The sequence below is a fragment of the Ictalurus punctatus genome, chromosome 12, assembly GCF_001660625.3.
Source record: "Ictalurus punctatus breed USDA103 chromosome 12, Coco_2.0, whole genome shotgun sequence".
Taxonomy (NCBI): Eukaryota; Metazoa; Chordata; class Actinopteri; order Siluriformes; family Ictaluridae; genus Ictalurus; species Ictalurus punctatus.
The window spans coordinates 17,380,198-17,403,666 of NC_030427.2; the positions used below are offsets into that span (position 1 = coordinate 17,380,198).

The 23,469-nt window shown below is 37.8% G+C and overlaps 1 protein-coding gene across 1 annotated transcript; it reads left to right on the plus strand.

Moving 5' to 3' along the window:
* Positions 1–11,382: 11,382 nt before the first annotated feature.
* Positions 11,383–21,863, plus strand: gnb3b (guanine nucleotide binding protein (G protein), beta polypeptide 3b). Its single transcript, XM_053684001.1, has 9 exons — positions 11,383–15,408; positions 15,994–16,103; positions 16,526–16,671; positions 17,499–17,562; positions 19,097–19,253; positions 19,448–19,514; positions 19,807–20,008; positions 20,506–20,722; positions 20,894–21,863. The coding sequence occupies exons 2-9, from the start codon at positions 16,047–16,049 to the stop codon at positions 20,998–21,000; spliced, it is 1,017 nt and encodes a 338-aa protein (XP_053539976.1). The 5' UTR covers positions 11,383–15,408; positions 15,994–16,046; the 3' UTR covers positions 21,001–21,863.
* Positions 21,864–23,469: the final 1,606 nt, after the last annotated feature.

A 23,469-nucleotide genomic window follows, 5' to 3' on the forward strand; every position in this document is an offset into this window, starting at 1 on the left:
ATCTCTCCTCTGGGTCGATTCGACTAGAGGGCTTGGGGCTACATACTGCTAGTGTGTTTTTGTGTGTGCTTCTCAGTTTAGCTGCTAAGTTAGCTGGGTTTCTACTAATATGCAGTTTTGGATTGGATTTCATCATCTCTACATAATAAAACTGGCATTGCATCACAATAAATTGCATGATACAAAAGAAATGTGGCAAGACTCATACTTATCAGTATTGACCAACTTAAAGATGCCGTCTAAACATGTTATAAAAACTCACATCCCTAAATTACTGAAAAGTATAGTAAAAAGCTGACTAATATGCATCAGCAGCATTCAGAAAGAGTCTGGATTGGCCTCTACCAACTTGCATGTAATACTGATGAGCTTTAAAAGAGTTGTGACATCCACCCTTACAGCGACTGACTGCGACGGAATTTACTATGAGTCATATTCAAACTTCAATAACTACCAGTTCTACCAATATCTATTCAGACCCGGGTAATGGACATTCAATTTCTGCCCTTTCAGGATATGCAAGATACCTGCACATAGTTCCAACCTCTGAGGTTGCCAGATGTCTCTTGATAACCGCGGTAAAGGTGTTCAAGATAGACTACTGCCTCTGGTCAACAATTAGCATAGAAATTGCAGATTAAAGAAGCAGATAACATTTTTACTTGATGTCAAATGTAACACAATGTAGGTAAATGAAAGTAAAAGTCTATTTACAAATGACACTTTATTATGACTGAATATGTATGAGAAGATGACAAACATTGACATAACCATCTAATAGAAGTCTAGTGTTGTATATATGTTAATTCTGTTTTGAATTGCTGAATTAATTCCATATTGCCAGTGTTCTTGTTCATTCAGTATGCTCTCCTATAAAGAAAATGAGACCACAGAGTGAAGAATAAGATAATTAAGCATTCATCTGCTATGCGTACAGCTCACTTTAAATGAGTGCTGTTATTAATTATATTAAAAAAAATCTCTCCTCTAGAGAAACAGTGTTTCAGATTGAGATCACCTCTGATCTAAATAAAGAAATATGGTGTTGAATTCTATATTTCATATTGGTTTCAAATGACATTACATTGTTTTGTTTTTTTATGCACAATGCCCAAATATAAATTTGTATGACATATTGTGGTAACATCAAACTGTTAAACAGTAACACTGGCCATAATACTGGTCCTCACTTGAGCCAACATAAAGCATAACGAAACATAACAAAATTCCAAGGTCAGAATTGTGCGTAACTGAAACACCCTTAAGAAAAATCTGTCCCAATTCTTGCGCAAAGGTCTGAATAGTGCTTATGTTGTGCTTATGTATATACTAATGCCTAGTTATGTCTGAGGTCTCAATACTGATGTGCGCAATTTTATTAAGTATTTGTATTAAGTCCTCACTACATGTGCATAATTGAACTCTGAATATGGCCCTATGACACTTTGCAAGAATTTTATTGAGAGCTTTAGAGGGGGTTTTGGACTCCTCACCAAGGACTTCAGTATGATGAATCCTTAATTGCTTCCAAAGGAAGAAAGAGTGTGCTATCACTGTAACACTGGTGAGGGTGATACAGAGGCACACCTTCTCCTTCACTGTGATACCTTTCATAACAAAAGAAAAAAACTCTAAAATTCTCTAAGCACTTACCACAGTTTCCCAACCTATCAGAAACAAATCAAAGTGCAGGAGCTGCTGGAGGCGGAGTCACGCACCTGCTGCAGTAAAATTAATCTCTAAGCTGCACATGTTCAGAAACCAACTACTGCTCTGATCACATCTCTCTGGACAATCAAACACACTCAGCATACATTTTACATCTATAATATACATCTATATTGATGCTTTGGCAATGTTGTATGTAAACAATCATGCTAATAAAGTACTTTGAAATTGAAAACTGAAAATTGGTCTCCCAGTGTGGTGCTGATTAGTATATTGCTCCTAGCAGTGGGACACCTTGGCCAGGACATTTGATCAGCTCACCACCAACCTGATTTTCACATGATGCAAAGTGTGATTAGCACAGTCCACTTTGATGCACATGTGGAAATCAACCCTGAAAAGTCTACAAAAACTCTTTTAGAGGTCTTCTTTTCAAGGACTGGCATTCCAACTGAAAGTTCTACCCTTCAGCTTCTCTCTAGTACCATGATAGCCAAAACCATCAGTATACTCCCAAATGTGGACAACTGTCTCCTATGAGTGCCCAGCAGGGACATGTCATCTAGATGTTTGGCAGACATTATTATTCTTGCCAGTCTGATCTACTCTGTGTGCTATGTGTTGTACCAGCTCTAGAATGAAGCAACATTTTCTGCAAAAGGAATCACAATATTTAAAGCTTGATATGTGTAAAATCATCTAAATACAGGCTGAGTAATATTATAATTGGTTCATAATGCCCACATGCAAAGTAATATTACATACATTTCCACATTTTCAAGATATTTTACTTGCTAAGATATCATTTATTGCAATGTTATAATTGTGGTGTAGAAATGGTGTTCTCCCCAGTTGACCAGCTGTCTGTTTTGTGGTAGCTGGTGTTTAAAACTACTTTTTGAAGTCTGTTTGGATGAATAATGCAGAGTTAGGATATCTAGTCTTTATATTTAGCATCTGATTTGACAGTTGGTTCTCCACTTCTTCCTTGTTTGCATTTGGGGGAATATAAACTCTAGCCAGAGTGATTGGTAAACTCACAGGGGGAGAAATAGAAGAAGCAGCCTTTATTTGTCACGTATATACATTACAGCACCGTGAAATGCTTTTCTTCGTGTGTCCCAGCTTGTTAGGAAGTTGGGGTCAGAGCACAGGGTCAGCTATGATACAGCACCCCTGGAGCAGAGAGGGTTAAGGACAGGGGTGTAGCCATCATTTCAGATGTGGTGGGGGACAGAATGTCAAGGGTATTCTTTGTCCTGAGCTTTGTCTCATTGCATGTTATACTGTATATTGCACTGTATTATTTACAAATTGCATTTTGTGTTTAGTGTTCATTGTATTGCACATACATAGCATTCAACAGTCCACAGTTCAGAAAAGAAATGTCACTCAACCACACTATTGAAAAGAGACTGTAATTGAACTAAACTAACAAACATGTCACTGTACGGAGACTTTATATTAGTACAATAGCATGTTAGATCAACAATAATATGCAATAAAATTTAATGTACACAAAGTTTTTTAGTGTCAAACTCTTCTCTTTTTTTTTGGGCGGGACTACAGATAGGCTAATATTACCATCAAACCTTGCTAATTATTCATCACTGGAAATAAGCAGCATTTAAATAGAAATATGGAGCAAATTATTCATCATTGTGCAACATGAATACCACATGCCAAAAGAACTTACACTTACACTTCTCCACTTAGTAAAAAAGGAGTGAATGGTTTTTTTGCTGCTTTGAGCTCATTGCAACTTCTGAGAACTCAGCTCGGGTGTGAGTATGGCTGTGGCACGTGACGCGAGTGATCAATTGTAATGGCAAAGTTGATTCACATAGAGACTTACATGTACATGTATAGAAATCAAAGATACACAAATTGGCCATGGCTAGTGAAAAAGTGCAGGGAATGAATTTACGTTTTATTAAAAGTTCAGGGAACACAAACCCTGCGGATTCTACACCTATGGTTAAGGGCCTTGCTCAAGGGCCCAACAGTGGGAACTTATCAGTGCAGCGTCTTGAACCCTGGACTTTTTGAGCAGTAGCGTAGAGCCTTAACCATTGCGACACCTTTGCCCAGACAAAAGGCTTGCAATTAAGAAATTCCAAGTCTACTGAGCAAAATTTTGTGAGGAGAGTTACCTCTTCTTAAGATAAGAACGTGGTTCACCTTTTGTCTTGCTGCTGAGGAGTGAAGCATGGTCAGAGCCAGGCAGATTCACGGTGCTCTCATGAATCTGCAAAAACCTAGCTAAGTTTCACAGAAGAAATAAGCCACTGCAAAGTCACTTCTTTGTTTTGATTTTTGCTCTCAACATGTCAGCATTTTGCTGCAAGGTTCCCAGTGCGATTTATATGCAAGCACATGTTTGCTACTCAGCATAATTCAGCATAATTATACAGTTTTATTCAGTACATTTGTAGATATTTTCTTTTCTCCTATTTTTTGTATTATATTGATGAGTAGAGTTTCTCATTATTTTTTTAAACATGCATTTTACTTGTGTTTCTGTCTGGTTGAAAATAAGTTCAACAAATTATCAAAGTATTTCCTTAATTTGAGCATTCAAATATCCTTCAGATATGAGGCATATTAAGCATCTTCAAGTCGTATCTCTTTCTTAGACTTTTTTTTATTGGACTGTTGCCCCATTTAATACAATTATTATTAAAGCAATAATAAATTATTTTAGCGTTATACTTTAGTGTTTAGTATTATAGTGATGTTTAATAGTAATCATTTACCATCACCTATCCTAAAATAAAATATCAATATTACAAGAATCCTTACATTTCCATTTTTTAATATTATTCTGGCACAGGGCTCTCCCATATCATTCAGGACCGTCAAAACGTCAGAAGCTGTGTCCTGTGTGCATGAATTCTGCCAGTCTCTTTACTCTCTCTTTTAAACCCCTGTGTGGGGTGAGGAGACATGATCAAGAGAGATGAGATAAACAGGAAGTGAAACCAGTTGCAGCTGTGAGGAAGAACAGAAAGTGGTTGTAGCTTTGGCATAGCAGATAGAGCAGAAGTAGGCGCTTGAAATATACTGCAATGGCAGAAGGCAAAGGTATTGCTAGTAAGAGACTATTAACTGGAGTATAAAGAGAGATAGGGCTTTCTGTACACGTTAGGACATATCACTATTTTGCAACATAATCATTACAAACACCAGCCCATATCTGGTGCCAGTAAATCTGGTAAATGTAATGTGGCATGGAGAAACCTGCCGGATGTTGCAGTAGCTGAATAATATACTTTGACATCTCTACCTTAAGAAAATATAAGGGGGCGCCCGGGGGGCCTCAACAATTTAGTGTGAAAAATAAATAAATGTATGTTTTCTATTTCTCACTCTGGGACAACCACACACACACACACACACACACACACACACACACACACACACACACACACATACACAATCAATTCCTAATGTAATGTAATGTAAACATGTAAGATGTAATTATTAATAAAAAAGGGGCATACGTATATTCAGAAGTCTGTATTTTTAATGTGTTTTAAAGACATCTTGCAAAAGGGGGGCCTCGGTCAAATTTTAATGCCATTTGGGGGGCCTTGCCCTGGAAAATTTTGGGAACCCCTGACCTAAAACATCATCAGATTTTCACACAAGTCCTAAAAGTAAATAAAGAGAACCCAAGTTAACAAATGAGACAAAAATATTATACTTGGTCATTTATGTATTGAGGAAACTGTTGTCCTTGATCATCTTTTTGGCGTGGAATAAAAGCAAAAAAATTAGGCAGAAAACTTCTAGAAATAAGTTATTACAATTAGCAAAATCATCTGCCAATAGAACAAGAAAATTTCAAGCTTGATATTAGGTAAAAAAAAAAGTTTAATAACCTAATTTTTGTTTAACCATACAATAGTAAATACATACGAGACACATTCGAATTTAATCAAGATATTTTCACATGCTAAGATGTCAGTTTTTGCAGTGAGTAGAGCACTATTTTGTCTAAATCATTAAATCATCTTTGAGCTCGTCATATTCTCATGTAGCTTCTCTCACAAATGTGTGACGAAGCTATCAGTCGGCTCAAATTCCACTTGTCTGCAACAGGCCAAACCCTTACTGTCCATAGATGATGTTCACTGCTGGTATGAAATAATCTTGAAGGCGCTGAGGATAGCTGTTACATTTTCATGCTGCTCCACCATCAAAGTTGTGATTGTAAATGTGGTGATATTAAGAGCTCATTATGGCCCTTAACACCATTATTCTCTAACAATTCAATAGTTAAAGATTAATGCTCAAACATGGCACAAAATATCTCCATTTGTACTCATGTCCACTATGAGCTTCGTTGGTGCGGGTGGTGGAATGTTAACAGCCATAGCTAATTGTCTGACTGAACCCAGAAATCCACAGACGTGCTTATCTCTAACAATATAGAAAAGCGAAGGAATAGAAGCACTTAAACAAACCATGTGTCACCACAAGACCACGTCTGGGGACATGGGGACATGCTGCATGAGCATGACTGAACTGTTACACTATATGGCCAAAAGTATGTGGACACCTGACCATCACATCCATTTGTAGTTCTTCCTCAAATGGTTGCCACAAAGTTTGAAGCACACAATTGTATAGAATGTCTTTATTTTCACTGTAGCTTTACAATTTCCCAGTGCACAAAGCGAGCTCTATGACAACATGGCGTGTTAAGTTTAGAAGAAGGTGGAAGAACTCGAGTGTCCTGCACAGAGCCCTGACCTCCTTACCCAACATCAGTGCCTGACCTCAACCTCACTAATGCTCTTGTAGCTGAATGAACACAAATCCCCACAGCCAGATCTTAATTAAATATAGCACACCCGCATTCCAGCACCTTTTTATGTGGACCTCTGCAGCTGGATGTAAAGTCTCCTGCAGCAATATTATCAAAACAAATAGTTTTAGTTTTTATTTCAACAAAAGTAATACAGAACAACAAAAAATGGCAATAGAAATGCTCAAATATTGCAAATAGCCAATCCAATCAATAGCCTGTTTCACATAACGTAATCATTTTGAGTTCAAAGCTCACCTAAATTTGTTGGCACGAGTGTGTCACGGCTAAAATAAAGCAAGTATTCATTACCAGCATTTTTAAAGAACACAAACAAACTACTAAAAAGGCAAGAGTCCAAGAGTGCGAGCAGCAGCAGGTCACTGATGAAGCAGTTTAGAAGCGCTTGCGAGGTTTAACATTGTCATCCTGTGCATGGGTTTGAAAATGAGAATTAAAAAGAGTTAACAGCCCACGTCATTCTGGCTTTTAGGGAGTACAGGGACTCAAATAGACAAAAAGTTCCAGAAGGACTGAGGCAGTTGTTGGCTACTGTGAACACCATACCAATCTCCAGTGGAGCACGAGCAGGGTTTCTCCAAAATCAACCTAATTTGTAGCTCACAGCGTGAATCCCTTCTCATCCACACCATCTCGTCTCTGATGTTTCTGAACATCTGGGGTCCATCGCTTACAAAGTTCATTCCCGAGCCATTTGGGACGCAGGACACTGACATGGGCGGACACTGACATGACAGCTTTTTTCTTGTTTTTGTTGTGTAGTTAATGTTTATTTGTAAGTACTCTTACTGTATGAAGCGTAGCATTGTTTTCAAAGTGTTTTGGGCAAATGTGCTTTGTAGCTAATTGAGGTGACAGCACATAAGCTGATAGAACGTGCAATCCTTAAATGTTTCTCTTTGAACTGAGAATACTCACTCACTATAAAGTTCCTTATACTATTACGTCGCTGTACCAGTATGATCCATTACATAGGCCTACTGATTGAATATCGTTGACTACGTGAGATACTGGAAGCACTTTTACATGGCTGTAAGCTCGAGGACTGGGAGCTTTCACCTGCCTCCCGACTTGAAACACTACCCAACCTGCAGATTTACAAATTAAGCACTGCCCACAGCCACGCCACAAAATCTAGTGGAAAGTCTTCCCAGAAGAGTGGAGGTTATTATAACAGTAAAGGGGGAATAAATCTGGAATGGGATGTTCAACAAGCACACATGAGTGTTATGGCCATATAGTGTATATTGAACATGCTGGTCTACACATAATGTGCCCTGATAAGGGGCTCTCTTTGTCATATAAAGGTTCACATCACTGCCTGACATTACTGAACCTAGCAGTCACCTAACAATAACTGTCCTGTTCTCTCGGAGCCGTTTGTATGCTTTGAGTGTGACGCCTAGAGCATGCATGAGTGTGAATATTTGTGTACTATATTGTACCCTTGCAAATACATGTCTTTCATTTGCCTGCATTTGCTTGTTTTTGTTAGTACAATGTACAAATGCTTTTTGCTCATTGCTTCACCTCAGGCCACAAAATGTTGTTTATCAGGTTCTCACCAACTCCCTGCTTCCTTCTTACCATGTCTTCTTTACCACCCTTTCCTCTCTCCTGCATTTTTATCTTTTAGGTGTTTTTTTTTCTTCAGTTCTTTGTAACTATTTCATTTCACTTGCCTCTTCTTTCTCTGTTTCAAATGTAACGTGTGTGTTTGTTACTCTGTAGGTGAGCCTTAATAGGAGAAGATTAATTTCTCAGAAGCAAACTTGTTATTCCTGTCTTCCAACTTGGGAATACTCTATCCTATAATTACATTTGTTTGTGTTTGTTTTTGTTTCATTGCTAAGTAATTCATAAACTTGCTGCTGCAGATCTGGATCGTTTGATAACTGTTTCCTTTGTGCTTTTTGAATCCACCAATGAAGTGCACCGTGTTATAGATTTGAGGAGGTCCACAAGCTTGCTGTGGAAAGCCAAAATCCTTCTGCATGTATTGATTAAAATAGTCAGAGATTTTAGGAAAGTGCAGACGTGTACAAACATCCGAACAATTTGTATATAATTTGTAGAAAACTGTAGATATTGCATATTATATGACATATTTCATTGCCTTATCAAACACAGACCTGGGGAAGTCTATACCAGGAATTTGTGTCCAGTCTTATGGGTTTATTTAGACTGTTATTTATTTATTTATTTGTTTGTTTATTTTAGAATCAAAAGAAAACTGTACAAATACAGTAAATGAAGATAAGTGGAGATGTCAAGACTCGAGATTGCTTAACTGTCCAGCATCTAAAATTCGTTGCTTTTGTATGTTGTCAACAAAACTAGAATAAAAGATAATGTATTTAGAATATATACATTTGTTATTGTTTATATATATATATATATATATATATATATATATATATATATATATATATATATATATATATATATATATGTATGTATGTATATTTATTTATTTATTTATTTATCATACTCCAGATACCTGAAATATCTGCCAAAATTAGATTACATGTCACATGATACAATCTAATCAGGGAACCTATAATATCTATCAAGATGAGATTACATGACGCTTGATAAAATCTAACAATATAACCAGAAAAGCACAGCAATTGCATTACTGAAGCAGTGATAACAGACACATGAGTGATAGAGGGAACAGTTTTATTCAGCACTGCAGTGCTTTTTTTTTTGCATTTGGGCGGCTGTGGCTCAGGTGGTAGAGCGGGTTGTCCACTAATCAGAAGGTTGGCGGTTTGATTCCCGGCCCACATGACTCCACATGCATATTGGACACAACCCCAAGTTGCTCCTGATGGCAAGCTAGCACCTTGCATGACAGCTCTGCTACCATTGGTGTGTGTGTGAACGGGTTAATGAGACACAGTGTAAAGCACTTTGTAGAACTGCTAAGGTTAAAAAAGCACTATATAAGTGCAGACTATTTACATTTCATGAATCACAGGGCAGAGTTCACAGATTTCACTTTGTCTGAATTAAAATGTGTTAGTATAACTAACCCCAGAAGTGATAATATATTCTGTGGCACTTATTTAGCATTTAGCTTGACTAATCCTCCTAATGAATAGTTGGGAATGATTAGGCCACTGGTGAGTATTTTCTTTCCCTGTAAAACTGTGTGTTTCTGAGAAGGCTGCAAGTCAGGACATGCTCCAAGTTGGATACTTGCAGAGGAATTTTGAAATTGGTGTTCTCATGCTTCCTATACTAAACACACAGACAGTGGTGTGGTGTATGGGTATGCAGTGTATGCATGTACATACAAGCCCAGCATCTTTGACTGCCCTACCCTGAGAACTGCAATGTAAAAATATGATATCATAGCAAGTGAAAATATCTTGAATATGTGCATTTTGTTCCTCATATTATTTTAAAATTATTCAGCCTGTTTTTATTTATTTATTTATTTATTTATTTATTTATTTATTTATTTATTTATTTATATATGCTTTTGCACATTTCCAGCATTAAATGTTCTTATTCTATCGGCAGGTCATTTTCTAGACATAAATGCTTATATTTAGAAAATGTATCTGCCAACAGACCAAGACTATCTAATGCTTGAAACGAGTAAAAATGTATAGAAATATGTTTAATAATCTTATATTTGGTTCATAGAAAGAGTGACATTCAATTGAATTTTATGATTAAATTAATACCAAAATACTATATTTTGTTGTGTATGTTGTAGGTTTTCCTATGGTATAGCCAGTCCTGAAAATGACTAATGGTTGAAAACTCTATTATCACTATTATTTAAAATCTTAGGAAACACATTATAAACATGACAGATAGTTTTAACCCAACTGCTGAAATTAACACATGCAATGTGTCAAACTATACTGTTAGAACTTTTTGTTTCCCTCACAGATTATATTTATTTACTATAAGTGTCATTTTGCTATGACCACCCCATGCTAGCTTTTTCTCCTACTATAGCCACCCCAGGCAACTGTTCTGTATCTGTGAGACACCCTGCTAGTCATTAGATACATGATTGAACTGTCCTAGTATAGGTTTAACACATCTTCTCCTCAAAAAAACAAAACAAACAAACAAACAAAAAAAACATGGGAACTTAAACTTTCTTAAACTTTGCAACCCACACTCTCAAATGCATGGGGGTAATTTCTTGCTCTGTGCATCTGTGTGCTTTTCTGACTGCATATGTCTGTATATTTACATTTTTATTAGAAATTTTGTTTCATGTGTAAAAACATGTGTGAGATCATTCTTGCGAGAGCTTCGATATGACAGTTGGTTCTCATGATTAAAGTAACACAATTATGTTCGTGCACTAAGGGAGTGGTATTTGAATCCCAGGATTATGCATTCTTGGAAAAGGTGTGGCTCAGAGACAGGTACCAATGTACATAGACTATGCTGCCATCAGCAGTCTCCAAATACTAACTACACCCCATGTCTTAAGATTCACAAATGTCTTGACTCTTGTTATCAATTCAAATGTACGTAAGTATGTATATTGTATTGTAGAGTTAGTTTTAATGAGTTTAAAGATGTGTTTAACAAGAGCTTTTTTTCAGCTGTGGAAGATTTCTCACACTCCGGGGGTGGGACATATATGACCTATAGAGTATTTAATTGGATGAACACAAGACTTGTACAGGCGAGTCATTAAATCTACACACAATAATCCATAATAGCAAAGCAAAAACATGTTTTTAGAATTTTTTGTAAATTCATTAAAAATCAAAAACTGAAATATCTAATTAAACTATTAAGTATTCATCTGACTGTGCTTTGGTTAAGGCACTCTAAACTTAACTCAGGTGCATCCTGTTTGCTTTGATTATCTTAATATGTCTCTCGACCTTGACTGGAGTCTACTTGTGGCAATTTCAATTGATTAGACATGATTAGAAAGGCACACACATTTGTGTATGAGGTCCACAATTCACAGCAAATGTCAGAAAAACAAACAAACCAAGGAACTCTCTGTAGACCTTTGTGCATTAGTGCAATTATGTGTAAGGGTATAAAACCATTTCTAAAGTTCCAAATGCTCCCAGGAGCACAGTGGGGTCCATCATTGTGAAATGGAAGAAGTTCGGAAACAACAGGACTCTTCCTAGAGCTGAAACTCAGTAACAGGTCTTGAATGGCCTTGGTCTGGGAGGTGACCAAGAACCCAATAGCCACTCTAACAGAGGTTCAGAAGTCCTCTGCAGAGATGGGAGAACCTGCCAGAACAACATCCATCTCAGAAACACTCCATCTATCAGGCCTTTATGGCTAGATGGAAGCCACTCCTGAGTAAAAGGCATATGGCACATATGAGAACATGAGGAAAAGGATTTTCTGGTGTGATAACAATAAATGAACACTTCTGGCTGAACTCCAAGGGCTGAAAACTAGATAGTACTGCTCAACTGGATAAAATCACCTCCACTGAGAAGCATGATGGTGGCAGCATCATGCTACTTCTCAGTGACAGGGGCAGGGACACTGGTCAGAATTGAGGGAAAGATGAATGCAGCCAAATACACAGAGGTCCTTGAAGAAAGTCTGCTATAGAATGCACACATTTAAAGACTGGGGTGAAAGTTCACCTTTTAGCACGACAACAACCTTAAGAATATAGCCAAGGCAACACTGGACTGGCTTCAGAGCAAGTCTCTGAATATTCTTGACTAGCCCAACCAAAACCCACACTGCAACCCATAGAAGTGTGACTTGCCATTTGTGGAGAGACCTGAAGATGGCAGTTGATAGACACTCGGCATCCAATCTGATCTGAGCTTGAGAGGATCTGCCAGGAAGAATGGGATTTTATTTGTAATTGCTGCCAAAGGTGTTTCCACAGAATACTCAATAAAGGGTCTAAATTCCTAAATATTGTTTTGGCTTTGTCATTATGGATAATTGTGTACATTGGTGGCCAAAAAAAAAAAAAAAAAAATTTCTTAAATCTATAACACAATAAAGTGTGCAAAATTGAAGTTGTCTGAATACTTACAAATCCACTGTCTGGTGTGATGTACAGCACACAAACTGACAGTACACTAAGCAATAATTAATTGGTAATTTAATTTAAAAGATCCACCGAATGAAAATATACATTCTAAGACAGTTCAGTCATACAGTTGACTATTAAATTATAATGGCCTGGCATCCCATCAAGAGTGAATTCCGGTCTTGTGCCCTGTGTTCCAGTTATAGACATTGGATCTACTAATAATAATGATTCCTCTATTGGTGGCAACACTTGCAGAAATTTTGTACCTAAGCGTCCAGGCCTGGCCAATGGAAATAGTCTTGAAGTTTTTCAATGGCGTTAAGTGGGCCAGGTGCATCAGGAGGTCAATTTTGGACCTAGGGACCTCAGGCTTGCCCTAGATGCTCAGTGTGGAAATAAAAGCAGGGCATTGTTGATCAGGAAGTAGGTGGAGATTAATGCTTGGCATGTCCTCTGGTTTTCTCCTTCTATCTGGAGCACCTTCCCCCCCAACAGTATTTGTGTACCATCAGGGCTTCCATGTCGACGCTGTCCTCTACCTCTTGGGATCTTGGGTGGGTCTATGGTAACTCCTGGCCTATCGCTCCCTGCAAGTAGAGGCACAGGTAGTTCAGACACCTGTCCAATCAACACTGGCCACTCACCTTTACGGTTTCCTACCTGGACCTCAGCGACAGGAACCTAGAGGGTGGCCCCATTCACACAAGAGACTGTGAGGCTTCCACAATCCTGAAGTGGGAGCTTTTTACTTTCAGTTGATGCAGGCTTGAGCCAAGTTCATTAACATGTATATGTATGTTCACTGCACATTTTTGTCATTCTTAAATGAACGTTCTCCATCATCAGATCTTGCCGGAAAATTTTAGGTGTATTATTATAGTAAAATGTTAGTTAATCTACCCCATTTTGAGTAGCAGTGTTACTGCATCCCAAATTTCTAGTAAGCTCTGATAGCGTGTCCAGCGAGATTTTCTGATCTTTCTGGAAAATAGCAAACCCAGAAAATAAAGTAAATCGTATAAAATATTATGAGGTGACTGTTCTTGTCAACTATAAACAACAGTTCCTTAATTTATGAAAGACTGCACTGTTTTGAACCTCCCTAGTTTACATAGTCAAAACAGATAGAAAGCCTGCAAGAAAGGTCCACAGAGTATCTGTTCAGGCTGTTTATGAATTAAATTTACATTCTGCAAATTCCTATTTGTTGTTTTATTCTGTACATGAGAAATTATTTCTATTTTTCAGTAGCCCAGTAGTGGGTTTAAAAAAAACCCTTGAGTTTTACACTATGCCCCCATTTCTGGTTTAAATCCAAATACAGATATGAATTTGGTGCACTAAACAGATTCAGATAGTGGCACTACTGCCCACTACAGCTCTAGTCATAGAGTAGTTTTCTAAAAATTCATGACTTAAAACAAAGCATTATGAATAACATTTATGGGACAGGATTTGTGGGTCCAATATTTAATTTTTTGCAGGAAAGTGGGGAAATAAGTACTTGTTTATACTACATTGGTTTCCACTGTAAAAAAAAAAAAAAAAAAAAAAAAAAAGAAGTCTTTTCCCTATTCCTAATGAAAGCTAAGAAAATGAAGAAAGAATTAACATGTGCTATTTGGTTGATCAGTAGATTCACCAGTGGGTCAGGTAGAGAGGTCTGTTCTTTCAAACTGTACCACACCACCACATAGATGTCTGGGTTAAACTGACCTCATCCCACCTCGTTGTACCATTGCCCAGAGTTTTGGAACTGCAAGTCCGATAATGTCCAAGAGAACGCCTTAGCATTTAAAGATCACACCCGGGATCACACTTGTTTGCACTGCTACCTGTCAGGCCAACAAGTTAATTAAATGCTATTCTCTTCTAGGTATATTAACACTATTGTAAACCATTTTCTCTCTTTCTTACCTATCTCTGACTCTGTGTCAGTGGTGACGCATGCTTGGATTCACCTGCTCTAATTCCTTAATAGGATTGCTGATTCTCCAGAAATCCCACTAGATCCTGATTAAGTAAGATCAACCCATTAGGTCTGGCAAAATAATGCAGCTAAATTACAATACCACTCCCATACAGACCATACCTAATAATACCTCTCCAGTATACCTCCGACTGGTCTCACATAGTTCTACTAATTCTGTGCGATATTAGTGACCTCTTTCGAGCGCTCCTGTTTTGGGGTCACCACAGGTGATCACCCCTATGCATATTGATTCTGGAGCAAGTATTATACCAGATGCCCTTCCTGACACAACCCTCCCCATTTTCCAGGCTTGGGACCCTGTGTGATATTAGTGATACTGATAATTAATCCTTCTCACATTTATGCTTCATTGATTGTCTCACAAAATGATCTACGAACTAGACATTTAGGAAATTAGAAATCTAAATCTCAATACCCATACCAGAAGCAGTAATCCAAACTGTAGTTCATGTGCATTTTTAAATTGTAAGGAACTTTTCATGTAATATTTTCAGCATGGAATCTTACTTTGCCTGTCCTTTCTGCACTGATTCTAAACTTCACTTTACCTTCTCTCCCTGTCCTGCTGTCAATCACCCCTCCTCTATCAGTACACTTCCTATTGCTCCTCTTCTCTCTCTGTTTCCATCTTTAGGCTTATCCCTTCATCCTTGATCTCCTTCATCCGATCCAATCCTCATCTGTTCCTCTCTAGCGGAAAGGAGAGAAAAAGAGTGTGTTTTTCACAGGCAAGTTGCCACCAGTCTCTTAGGGGAACACATGAACGGCAGAGAGCTCAGAGACAGTCCATTGGATTGAGGTGTGCTGAAAAGTGAAGTGGGGCTTCAGTTAAGAAGAGAAACACTCATTCTTGAGGAATAACAGAGAACACGCTCTTTGTGTTGAAAAAAAAAAAAGGTGAGTGATTGACTTTTGGATGAAGCTTGGTGGAACCAAACTGCAGTCACTCTGTAGTAGGTTATTGTGAATATTGTGTTTTCATCCATTTTCTTGCCTTTGTTTAAAACTTAACAGCAATTTGAAACTTTTTGAAACTGACCTACATACCACACACCTAATCAACATCCGCACACTGTTCAACTCATGTCTCAATGACATCGCATTTAGCTCATTTGCTAATTCGGGAGACATTGGTACATTTTGGGTCACGTTTAATACATGTTTATAATTAATGTTTGGACAAGTTTGAATATTTAGATATTTGCTGAATGTTGAATGTTTTGTTACTGTACAGTAGGAGGTCCGGTGTACATAAATACATAGACACCACTGTTTTGTTCTCCATCTGATGTTGTCACGGTGAGGTCTAATTCATTTATCGTATGAGGGTTTGCGCCTGTTGACAAAAGCGGGAAGATATCATGATTAATCTATTTGTTTTTACATCGTAGGACCATTGCATCCTTCTGCTTGACCTACAGTTTGTTACAAATTGCTATTCAAAACTGGCTCTTGTCTATTTTATGTCTCACTCTTGGTCAGGTCACCTTGTATCCATTCATTTTCATCAGTAATTACAGCCGTCAACTGCTGCCATGGGTGAAATGGAGAAAATGAAAAAGGAGGCTGAAACCCTGAAGACACAAATCGAGGTTAGATTTCTACACAGCTGTAGTCCAGCACTGCAAATCAAAATATAGCATTTATAACAATCACTTTTATCACTTATGTGTGCAGGTTTGAGTCTGTGTTGTCACAAGTGTACACACGTACACACACACACACACACACACACACACACACACACACACACTCACACACACACACACACACACACACACACACACACACACACACACACACACACACACACACACACACACACACACACACACACACCAAATGTTCAGATTACAAAGCTAAACAATATTTCTACAATAATAACAAAAACCAGCATAGAATTTTCATGAGATTTCCATGAGATTAGATTTTCATTAGAAATTACTCCATGCTCTGTTCCTCATACATCTGCTATGCTTTGTAACTCAACTGTAAATCATATCTCATCCATTAGGCAGCACGCAAAGCGGCTCATGACACAGAGTTGGCTGCTGCTGCCTCTGGAGTGACAGTTACGCCCGCCATACAGCTCAAAACCAGGAAGACACTGAAAGGCCACTTGGCCAAAATCTATGCCCTGCACTGGGCCACAGATAGCAGGTGAGAGTGCTTTGACCAATGAATGAGATGTGCCAATACATTTACTCATAACTTCAAAAGTTGTAACTTGAGCTATGAAAGTTAAGAATTTATGACTACATGTAGGTAACGGCAATAGAAAGAAAAACAACAACAACAACAACTGACAGACCCATGACAATACTGTACAATGACTATATCAGGGTACCAGTATATCAAATGTAACTATTTGCTTTCAAATGGACTAAATTTTGTTTTCATATGTATGACATTTGTTAGCCAATTTGACATAGACGTTTAACAGTAAAAGACTTAAAGTTGAAAAGATGAGAGGACATCATTGTATTTGTGATATATAATGTAGATTGCGTTTTAAGCATAACACTGAGTCTTAAATCAGTTCGGTATCACACAGAGTGTTACAAGTTGTGTATGTGATTGTCCCCTGCAGCTAAGCCATAATCTACCTAGCCTAGTTTCCTTACAGCAGGTTCTCAGTATTTTGTGGTCATCTTGAATCCACTTTAATGCTTAGTTAGATTAATTATCAGACTCTGGCCTGAAATAGCCTCAGACTTAATGGAATTCATTAACAACAAGGGAAGCACAGATTTTTATTCATTTATTCATTATGCTTAGTTGATCATATTGACAGTTTGAAGGCCATATAATTTCAATCCAAGTATTAATACAATGTATTATGGATCCATATTTTGTATATTCAAGTAGCATTGTTTTAGCAGTAAATAATATGGTATTGTGGTATAAATAGTGTGAAAGAAAAGAACAATGCTACTCTGCATTTCTTCACCATTCTCCACCTTTTTCATACACCCCCCTGTTGTCAGGTTAATGGTCACTGCCTCACAGGATGGAAAACTCCTTATTTGGGATACGCATTCAGGAAACAAGGTGAGACTAATACAAAGATGTCCTGATATGTCTATAGCAATGTTTCTGACGTGGAATTAGTTAGGATCATTAATTGTACACTGTATCCACTATTACATTCAACCAACACTTTGCACACTATATAATTATGAGGATTTCACTGTATCTATCATTGCAATAGTCTTTTCATCCATGTATTACACACTTACACACTTTTTGAAACCTATGCATTCATGGTCTCTCTGAATAGGAGGTGTAGCTTACCTGTCCATAAACAATGATTCGTAAACCATAAACATTCATTATGTACCAGTACTGTCTGTAGATATATAAATGCATTGTACCCTGTATCCTTGGTCATTCAGCTAATTAGGCAGCAGTGCATAAAATCATTCAGATACTAGTCTTCAAGAGCTTCACTTAATGTTTACATCAAACAGCAAAATAGGGAAAATATCTGATCTCATTGACTTTGACCATTGTTATTTAAGTATTTTAAAAACATCCAGTGCGTGGCAGTTGTGTGAGTGGAAACACCTTGTTCATGAAAGGGATCAGAGAATGGCCAGACTGGTTTGAGCTGACAGGAAGACTACGGTAATCACAACATGACAAACTTTGAAGCTATTGCACTACAACAGTAGAAGAACACTTTGGGTTTTACTCCTGTCAGCCAAGAACAGTAACTTGAGGCTACAATGGGCACAGACTCAATGAAATGAGTGAAACTTTTTTTCCAATCTTCAACTGACCATTTTCCTTGAATAACTGTCCAGTGGATCAATTGCATGAATGTGTAAGGGTGCGTGTGTTCCTATTAAAGTGGCAGGTGAGTGTATAGCTATAGTGGAAGGTATCACATAGTCACAGCTCGCATCAATTTACGGCCCACATTCGTTCACATATTATTACTGACTCTTCACTGCAGATGTAGGCAGGTTAGATGTTTTGGAACTGCCGTGTTCCATATCATCTGAAGGCATGAAGTAGAAAGCATAAATGTGTTACGATACTGAATACAGACATACACTACCCGTATAAAGTTTGGAGACACTTGACTGAAATGTTTCTCATGATCTTAAAAACCTCTTGATCTGAAGGTGTATGATTAAATGTTTGAAATCGGTGTTGTAGACTATATACATATATATGTATATATTCTGAAAAGCAGCCAATAAGTGCCCAACGTAGGTCTGAATTCCTTTAATACTGTTTAAAAAGCATCTCAGGAGGATTCCTCAAGAAATCAGTTGAGAAAATCCCAAGAATACATTTCTGGAAATTCTAGGCAAAAAGGGTGTCTACTATGAAGATGCTAAAATACTGAATTGTTTTGATTTAATTTGGATTCCCATAGTTCCATTTGTGTTATTCCAGAGTTTCAATGACTTTATTATTATTATTCTAAAATGTGTGGGGAAAAACATAAAGAATGAGTGTGTCTAAACTTTTAACAGGTTGTGTATGAGAATTGTTGGCTGTATCTCTATCCCACCTCTTTTTCCTACATTAACCTAAGCAAAACAGAATTACACTGTTTTTCCCTCCATACCAGATTAATGCGGTTCCTCTGAAGTCCTCATGGGTGATGACCTGTGGATATTCCCCCTCTGGAAACCTTGTGGCCAGTGGTGGTCTCGACAACATGTGCACCGTATACAATTTGAAGACACCTGCTGTTAAGATTGTGAAAGAATTAGACGCACACTCAGGTAATGTGGAAAATACTTGGCCACCAACCCTTTCTCTTAACAAAAGCAGAAATTGGATTTTTATTGTAGCTTTAGATTATTTATTAGTAACACCTTTAACATTATCATGGAATGCACATCACTTGATGGATATTAGACTCTTAAAAAAAAAAACTCGTTCTTTCTTATACAGTGAATCTTCCTTTTTTATACAGGTTACCTCTCCTGTGCCCGCTTTCTTAGTGACACTGAAATCCTCACTTCCTCTGGGGACACCACCTGGTAAATAATGTTACTGCCTCTGAAATATACCATGATTGCATTCGCTCTTTAAGGATTACCTAACAATGCCACAAATGCTCCTATCTCCAAATGATTGAATTAGGTTCCTTTTGCTAAGTAGTTGTACTAGTCAAGTTTCCATAAATACGGTCTTTGTCATGATCTTTGATCTGTACTGCTGTTTGAAAACATCTGTCTTCATCTGTTGAATTAATCATCATTGGAATAATCCCAGTTTTCTCTTTTACTGATCAATCTCTCCATCCGCTCCTTAAACCCTGTTCTCTTCTAGTGCACTGTGGGATATAGAGTCTGGCAAGCAGAAGATTGTCTATCTTAACCATGTGGGTGATTGTATGTGCCTGGCTCTGTCCCCTGATATGAAGATGTTCATTTCTGGGGCCTGTGACTCGTTGGCCAAACTGTGGGACATCAGGGATGGCCAGTGCAAACAGACATTCCAGGGTCACACCAGCGATATCAATGCCATTGCTGTGAGTGCGGGGGCCAGGGACATGAATCATATATTTCATTTGCACAGTTGAACAAAGTATTTTAAAACTATCATTGGGAATAATACATCAAATTCTGGATAGTTCGATCCTGATTTTGGTCTATAGTGGCATAAGAGAGAATATTAATTTCACAAGTGCAAAAGAGAAGTCAGAAAATATATCTACACCCATAGTGAGGGCTACTGGTGACAGAACATAAAATCCATAGTGATTCTATTAAAAAAACAAAAACATAATAGAATGACTATGGAAATGATTATCGAGCCAAGTTTAAAGAACCAGATCTTAAGGAGTGCAACAGAAAACTACAACAAAGGCAAACAAAGGACACCCTAAACTATCTGGAAACTATCTCTGAAGGAAAAAAAGAATAAAAATAAACAATCAACAAAAACAACAATAATAATAATTCCTATTGTGTGGAAAGTTCAGCTATACTGAATTACACCGTGATCTTTGCTTCCCTTTTCCTCTAGTTCTTGAATAATGGAAACACTTTTGTGACTGGCTCAGACGACTGTACCCTTAAGATGTTTGACATCCGCTCTGATCAGGAAGTGATGTGCTACGAGGATGGCCAAATGAACAGTGCTGTGACATCACTGACCCTGTCTATGTCAGGCCGCCTCATATTTGCTGGATATGACAACTTTAACTGCAACATCTGGGACTCGCTGAAGGGTGATAAAGTTGGTGAGTGGCAAAGCCAGAAGAGCAGAGCTTAACAGGTAGTGCTGTAGGTGGAGTGTAGAAAAGTAGAGTGCTTGTGGAGACTTGGATTGTACCATTACGTAGATGGTAGGGAAGTGAAGCCTAAAGTAAACAACTTATGTTCGACTTTTCTTTTAATTCCCTTCTTTCCAGGAGTGTTGTCTGGGCATGACAACAGAGTGAGTTGCGCTGGAGTACCATCGGATGGCATGTGTGTGTGCACTGGCTCATGGGACAGCTTTCTAAAAGTCTGGAACTGATCTGGTCCAACCACCTCCCCAAAAAAAGGGGGAGAAGGAGGGGGAGCAAATGAAAGAAAAAGAAAGGCTGGAGTTGGAAGGGAGAAGTAGAGAGTCTAAGAAAGAAGAAAGTCATGAAAAAGATCATGGCACCTGTCAGACATTAATGTCACAAAACCCTTTCTCTCCCTGTCTCTCTTTTTGTCCCACCTATGAATACTGGGGAATTAATGGAGTAATAGAAATGTCCTCTCAAACACCATGAGATGTAGCATATTAACACGAGGTGAAATGTATTATCAGCTCATGACCAAGATCTAAAATAGCATAGGCTTAAGCTCATATGGGAAAATAATAAATGTTAAATATATGCGTTAATATTTTATTGTACTTGGTAAAACTGCTAGATTTTTGGAAATCAAATCAGTGACTAGGGACAGGAGCAGAATCATAAACCTATAGACTTTATTACAGACTTTGATTAGACAGAAATTTTTATGAACATAATAAATGAAAGGAAATGTGCAGAGTTAATATACAGTGACTTTTATCACACCCACAATGCGCATGTCTGCCTACAGCATGGACATATCTAAGATTTTGACTTGAGAGCAACGCAACTTGTCTGGGCCTTTTGTCTTTACTCAGGTGAACCCAATATGTGACACATAATAAAACATTACTCCTGGTCAATTACTTTCTTTCATGTTCTTTAACCTCCAGATGTGACATCATGTTTGTTGTATGGTTAAATGTTTCTGTTAGATGTTCACCTTCATCCAAATATGTAGTTCTCTTACATTGCCACAGGGTTTCTTAAAAAATGAACTGAAATGGCTGATGAAAACCTTTCTAATAAACTTAGAATGCTGCATTAAACAATATGTGCACTGTCTGTCATACTGTTCGATGGTTATCAGATGGCTGAAACTGAGTTTTTCCACATCTTCATTTATTGAGATCTCATAGAAGACAGGTGGTGGTCAATTAGTCTGTCTATATACAGCTGAGCAAGTCTTTCCAAAAGCAGAGAAAATATTCAGACAAGGAGGCAGAAAGAAGGTAATAACCATGGCTCAGGATGAGGTGCGTCACAAAGCTCGAACAAAATGCAGCTGTACGTCAAAACTTGTAAACAAAACCGGAAAATTCGTAATTGTTTCTGTTAGGCTATTGTGTTTTGTTTGTACACTAATCCTACATTACATAATTGTAGTTAGGCCAGTGTAATTTTACAGAGTAATTGCACTGAATATGGTGTTTATATTTTTTGTGATGCTTTTCCAGGATTTTACTGCAGCTACTTTCAGTTGATGTAGGTTTCGGGGGGTTTCTCCCTTCACTCTCGTCTTCAGGAGGTGAAATGCTGCTCAGATGGGTTAAGGTTTGGTGATTGACTTGGCCAGTCTAAAACCTTCCACGTTTCCCCTCTGAAAAAGTCCTTTGTTGAGTTGGTAGTGTGTTTTGCATCGTCTTGCTGATTAGATTGGATGCATTTCTCTGTAAATTTGGAAGACAGATTGTTTCTGTAGAATTCTGAATTCATTCTGCTGCTACCGTCATGAGTTCATAACCAATTGCTCGCATGTTTTAGTTCATGAGCAGATCCTTTCTTTCTCCACACTTTTGGCCTTTCCATCACTTTTGGTACAGGTTAATCTTGGTAAGTACTTGAGTAATCATCACAAAGTCCTGACCTGAATCACACAAGACATTCTGGGGACAGAACTGAAAACACGTGAACGAGGAGGCCCATCTACCAGTATTTTGAGAAACTTGTGGAAGGCAACAAGAGTTTGAGTCAAAATCAAACAATTAAAACGCAATGCTAGCCAATACTAAAAAAAACAAAAACATTTTACACACTGTAATGCTGATGTAGTAAATAAAAGCTGAACTAAATCTGTCTCTTAGCTATTATTTTGAAATAATCTTTTACGGAAATAAAGTAGATACTCTAATTAACTTAATACAGGAAATGGATGGAAACATGAAACGTGTGGAGTTGTGAAAAATTGAATTTGAATGTATTTAGCCTAGGTGTATGTAATCTTTTGGCCTACAACTAATGTAATGTAATGTAGTCAGTGACTAATTAGCTGGTTAACAGTGAGAGCCGGTAGGCCTACACTTATAATCTGCCAGGAGCAGAGTGATACTACAGCTACAGGGCAGATAGATTAAAGAAAGAAGATATTTTAAGCTATTTAAAGTGATATTTGATTTGGTATTGTAGCTTAAGGCCTTGTTTGTATGGTGGTGTTGTAGCTGATTCTGCAGGTTAGATAGTAGAGGGGGACTGAGATTAATTTAAAGGTATTGATCAGAAGTTCCAATGAGAAATTCACACATAAGGAGCAAAGGTATCACTTTCACTGTTTGTTTTATTGTTAAAAGTAATGCTTTTCTTTCGAGATACAATTATCAACCCCATGCTAAAACTGAGTAAAACTCCATATTCTGCTCACACCTGAGTGATTGTTTGAGTTA

What these genes read in the sequence shown, in the direction of transcription:
- gnb3b (XM_053684001.1), top strand. Translation starts at nt 16,047, where the DNA reads ATGGGTGAAATGGAGAAAATGAAAAAGGAGGCTGAAACCCTGAAGACA. An exon ending in CCCTGAAGACACAAATCGAG is followed by an intron (nt 16,104 to 16,525) that starts GTTAGATTTCTA and finishes CTCATCCATTAG; the next exon opens with GCAGCACGCAAAGCGGCTCA. An exon ending in CACTGGGCCACAGATAGCAG is followed by an intron (nt 16,672 to 17,498) that starts GTGAGAGTGCTT and finishes CCCTGTTGTCAG; the next exon opens with GTTAATGGTCACTGCCTCAC.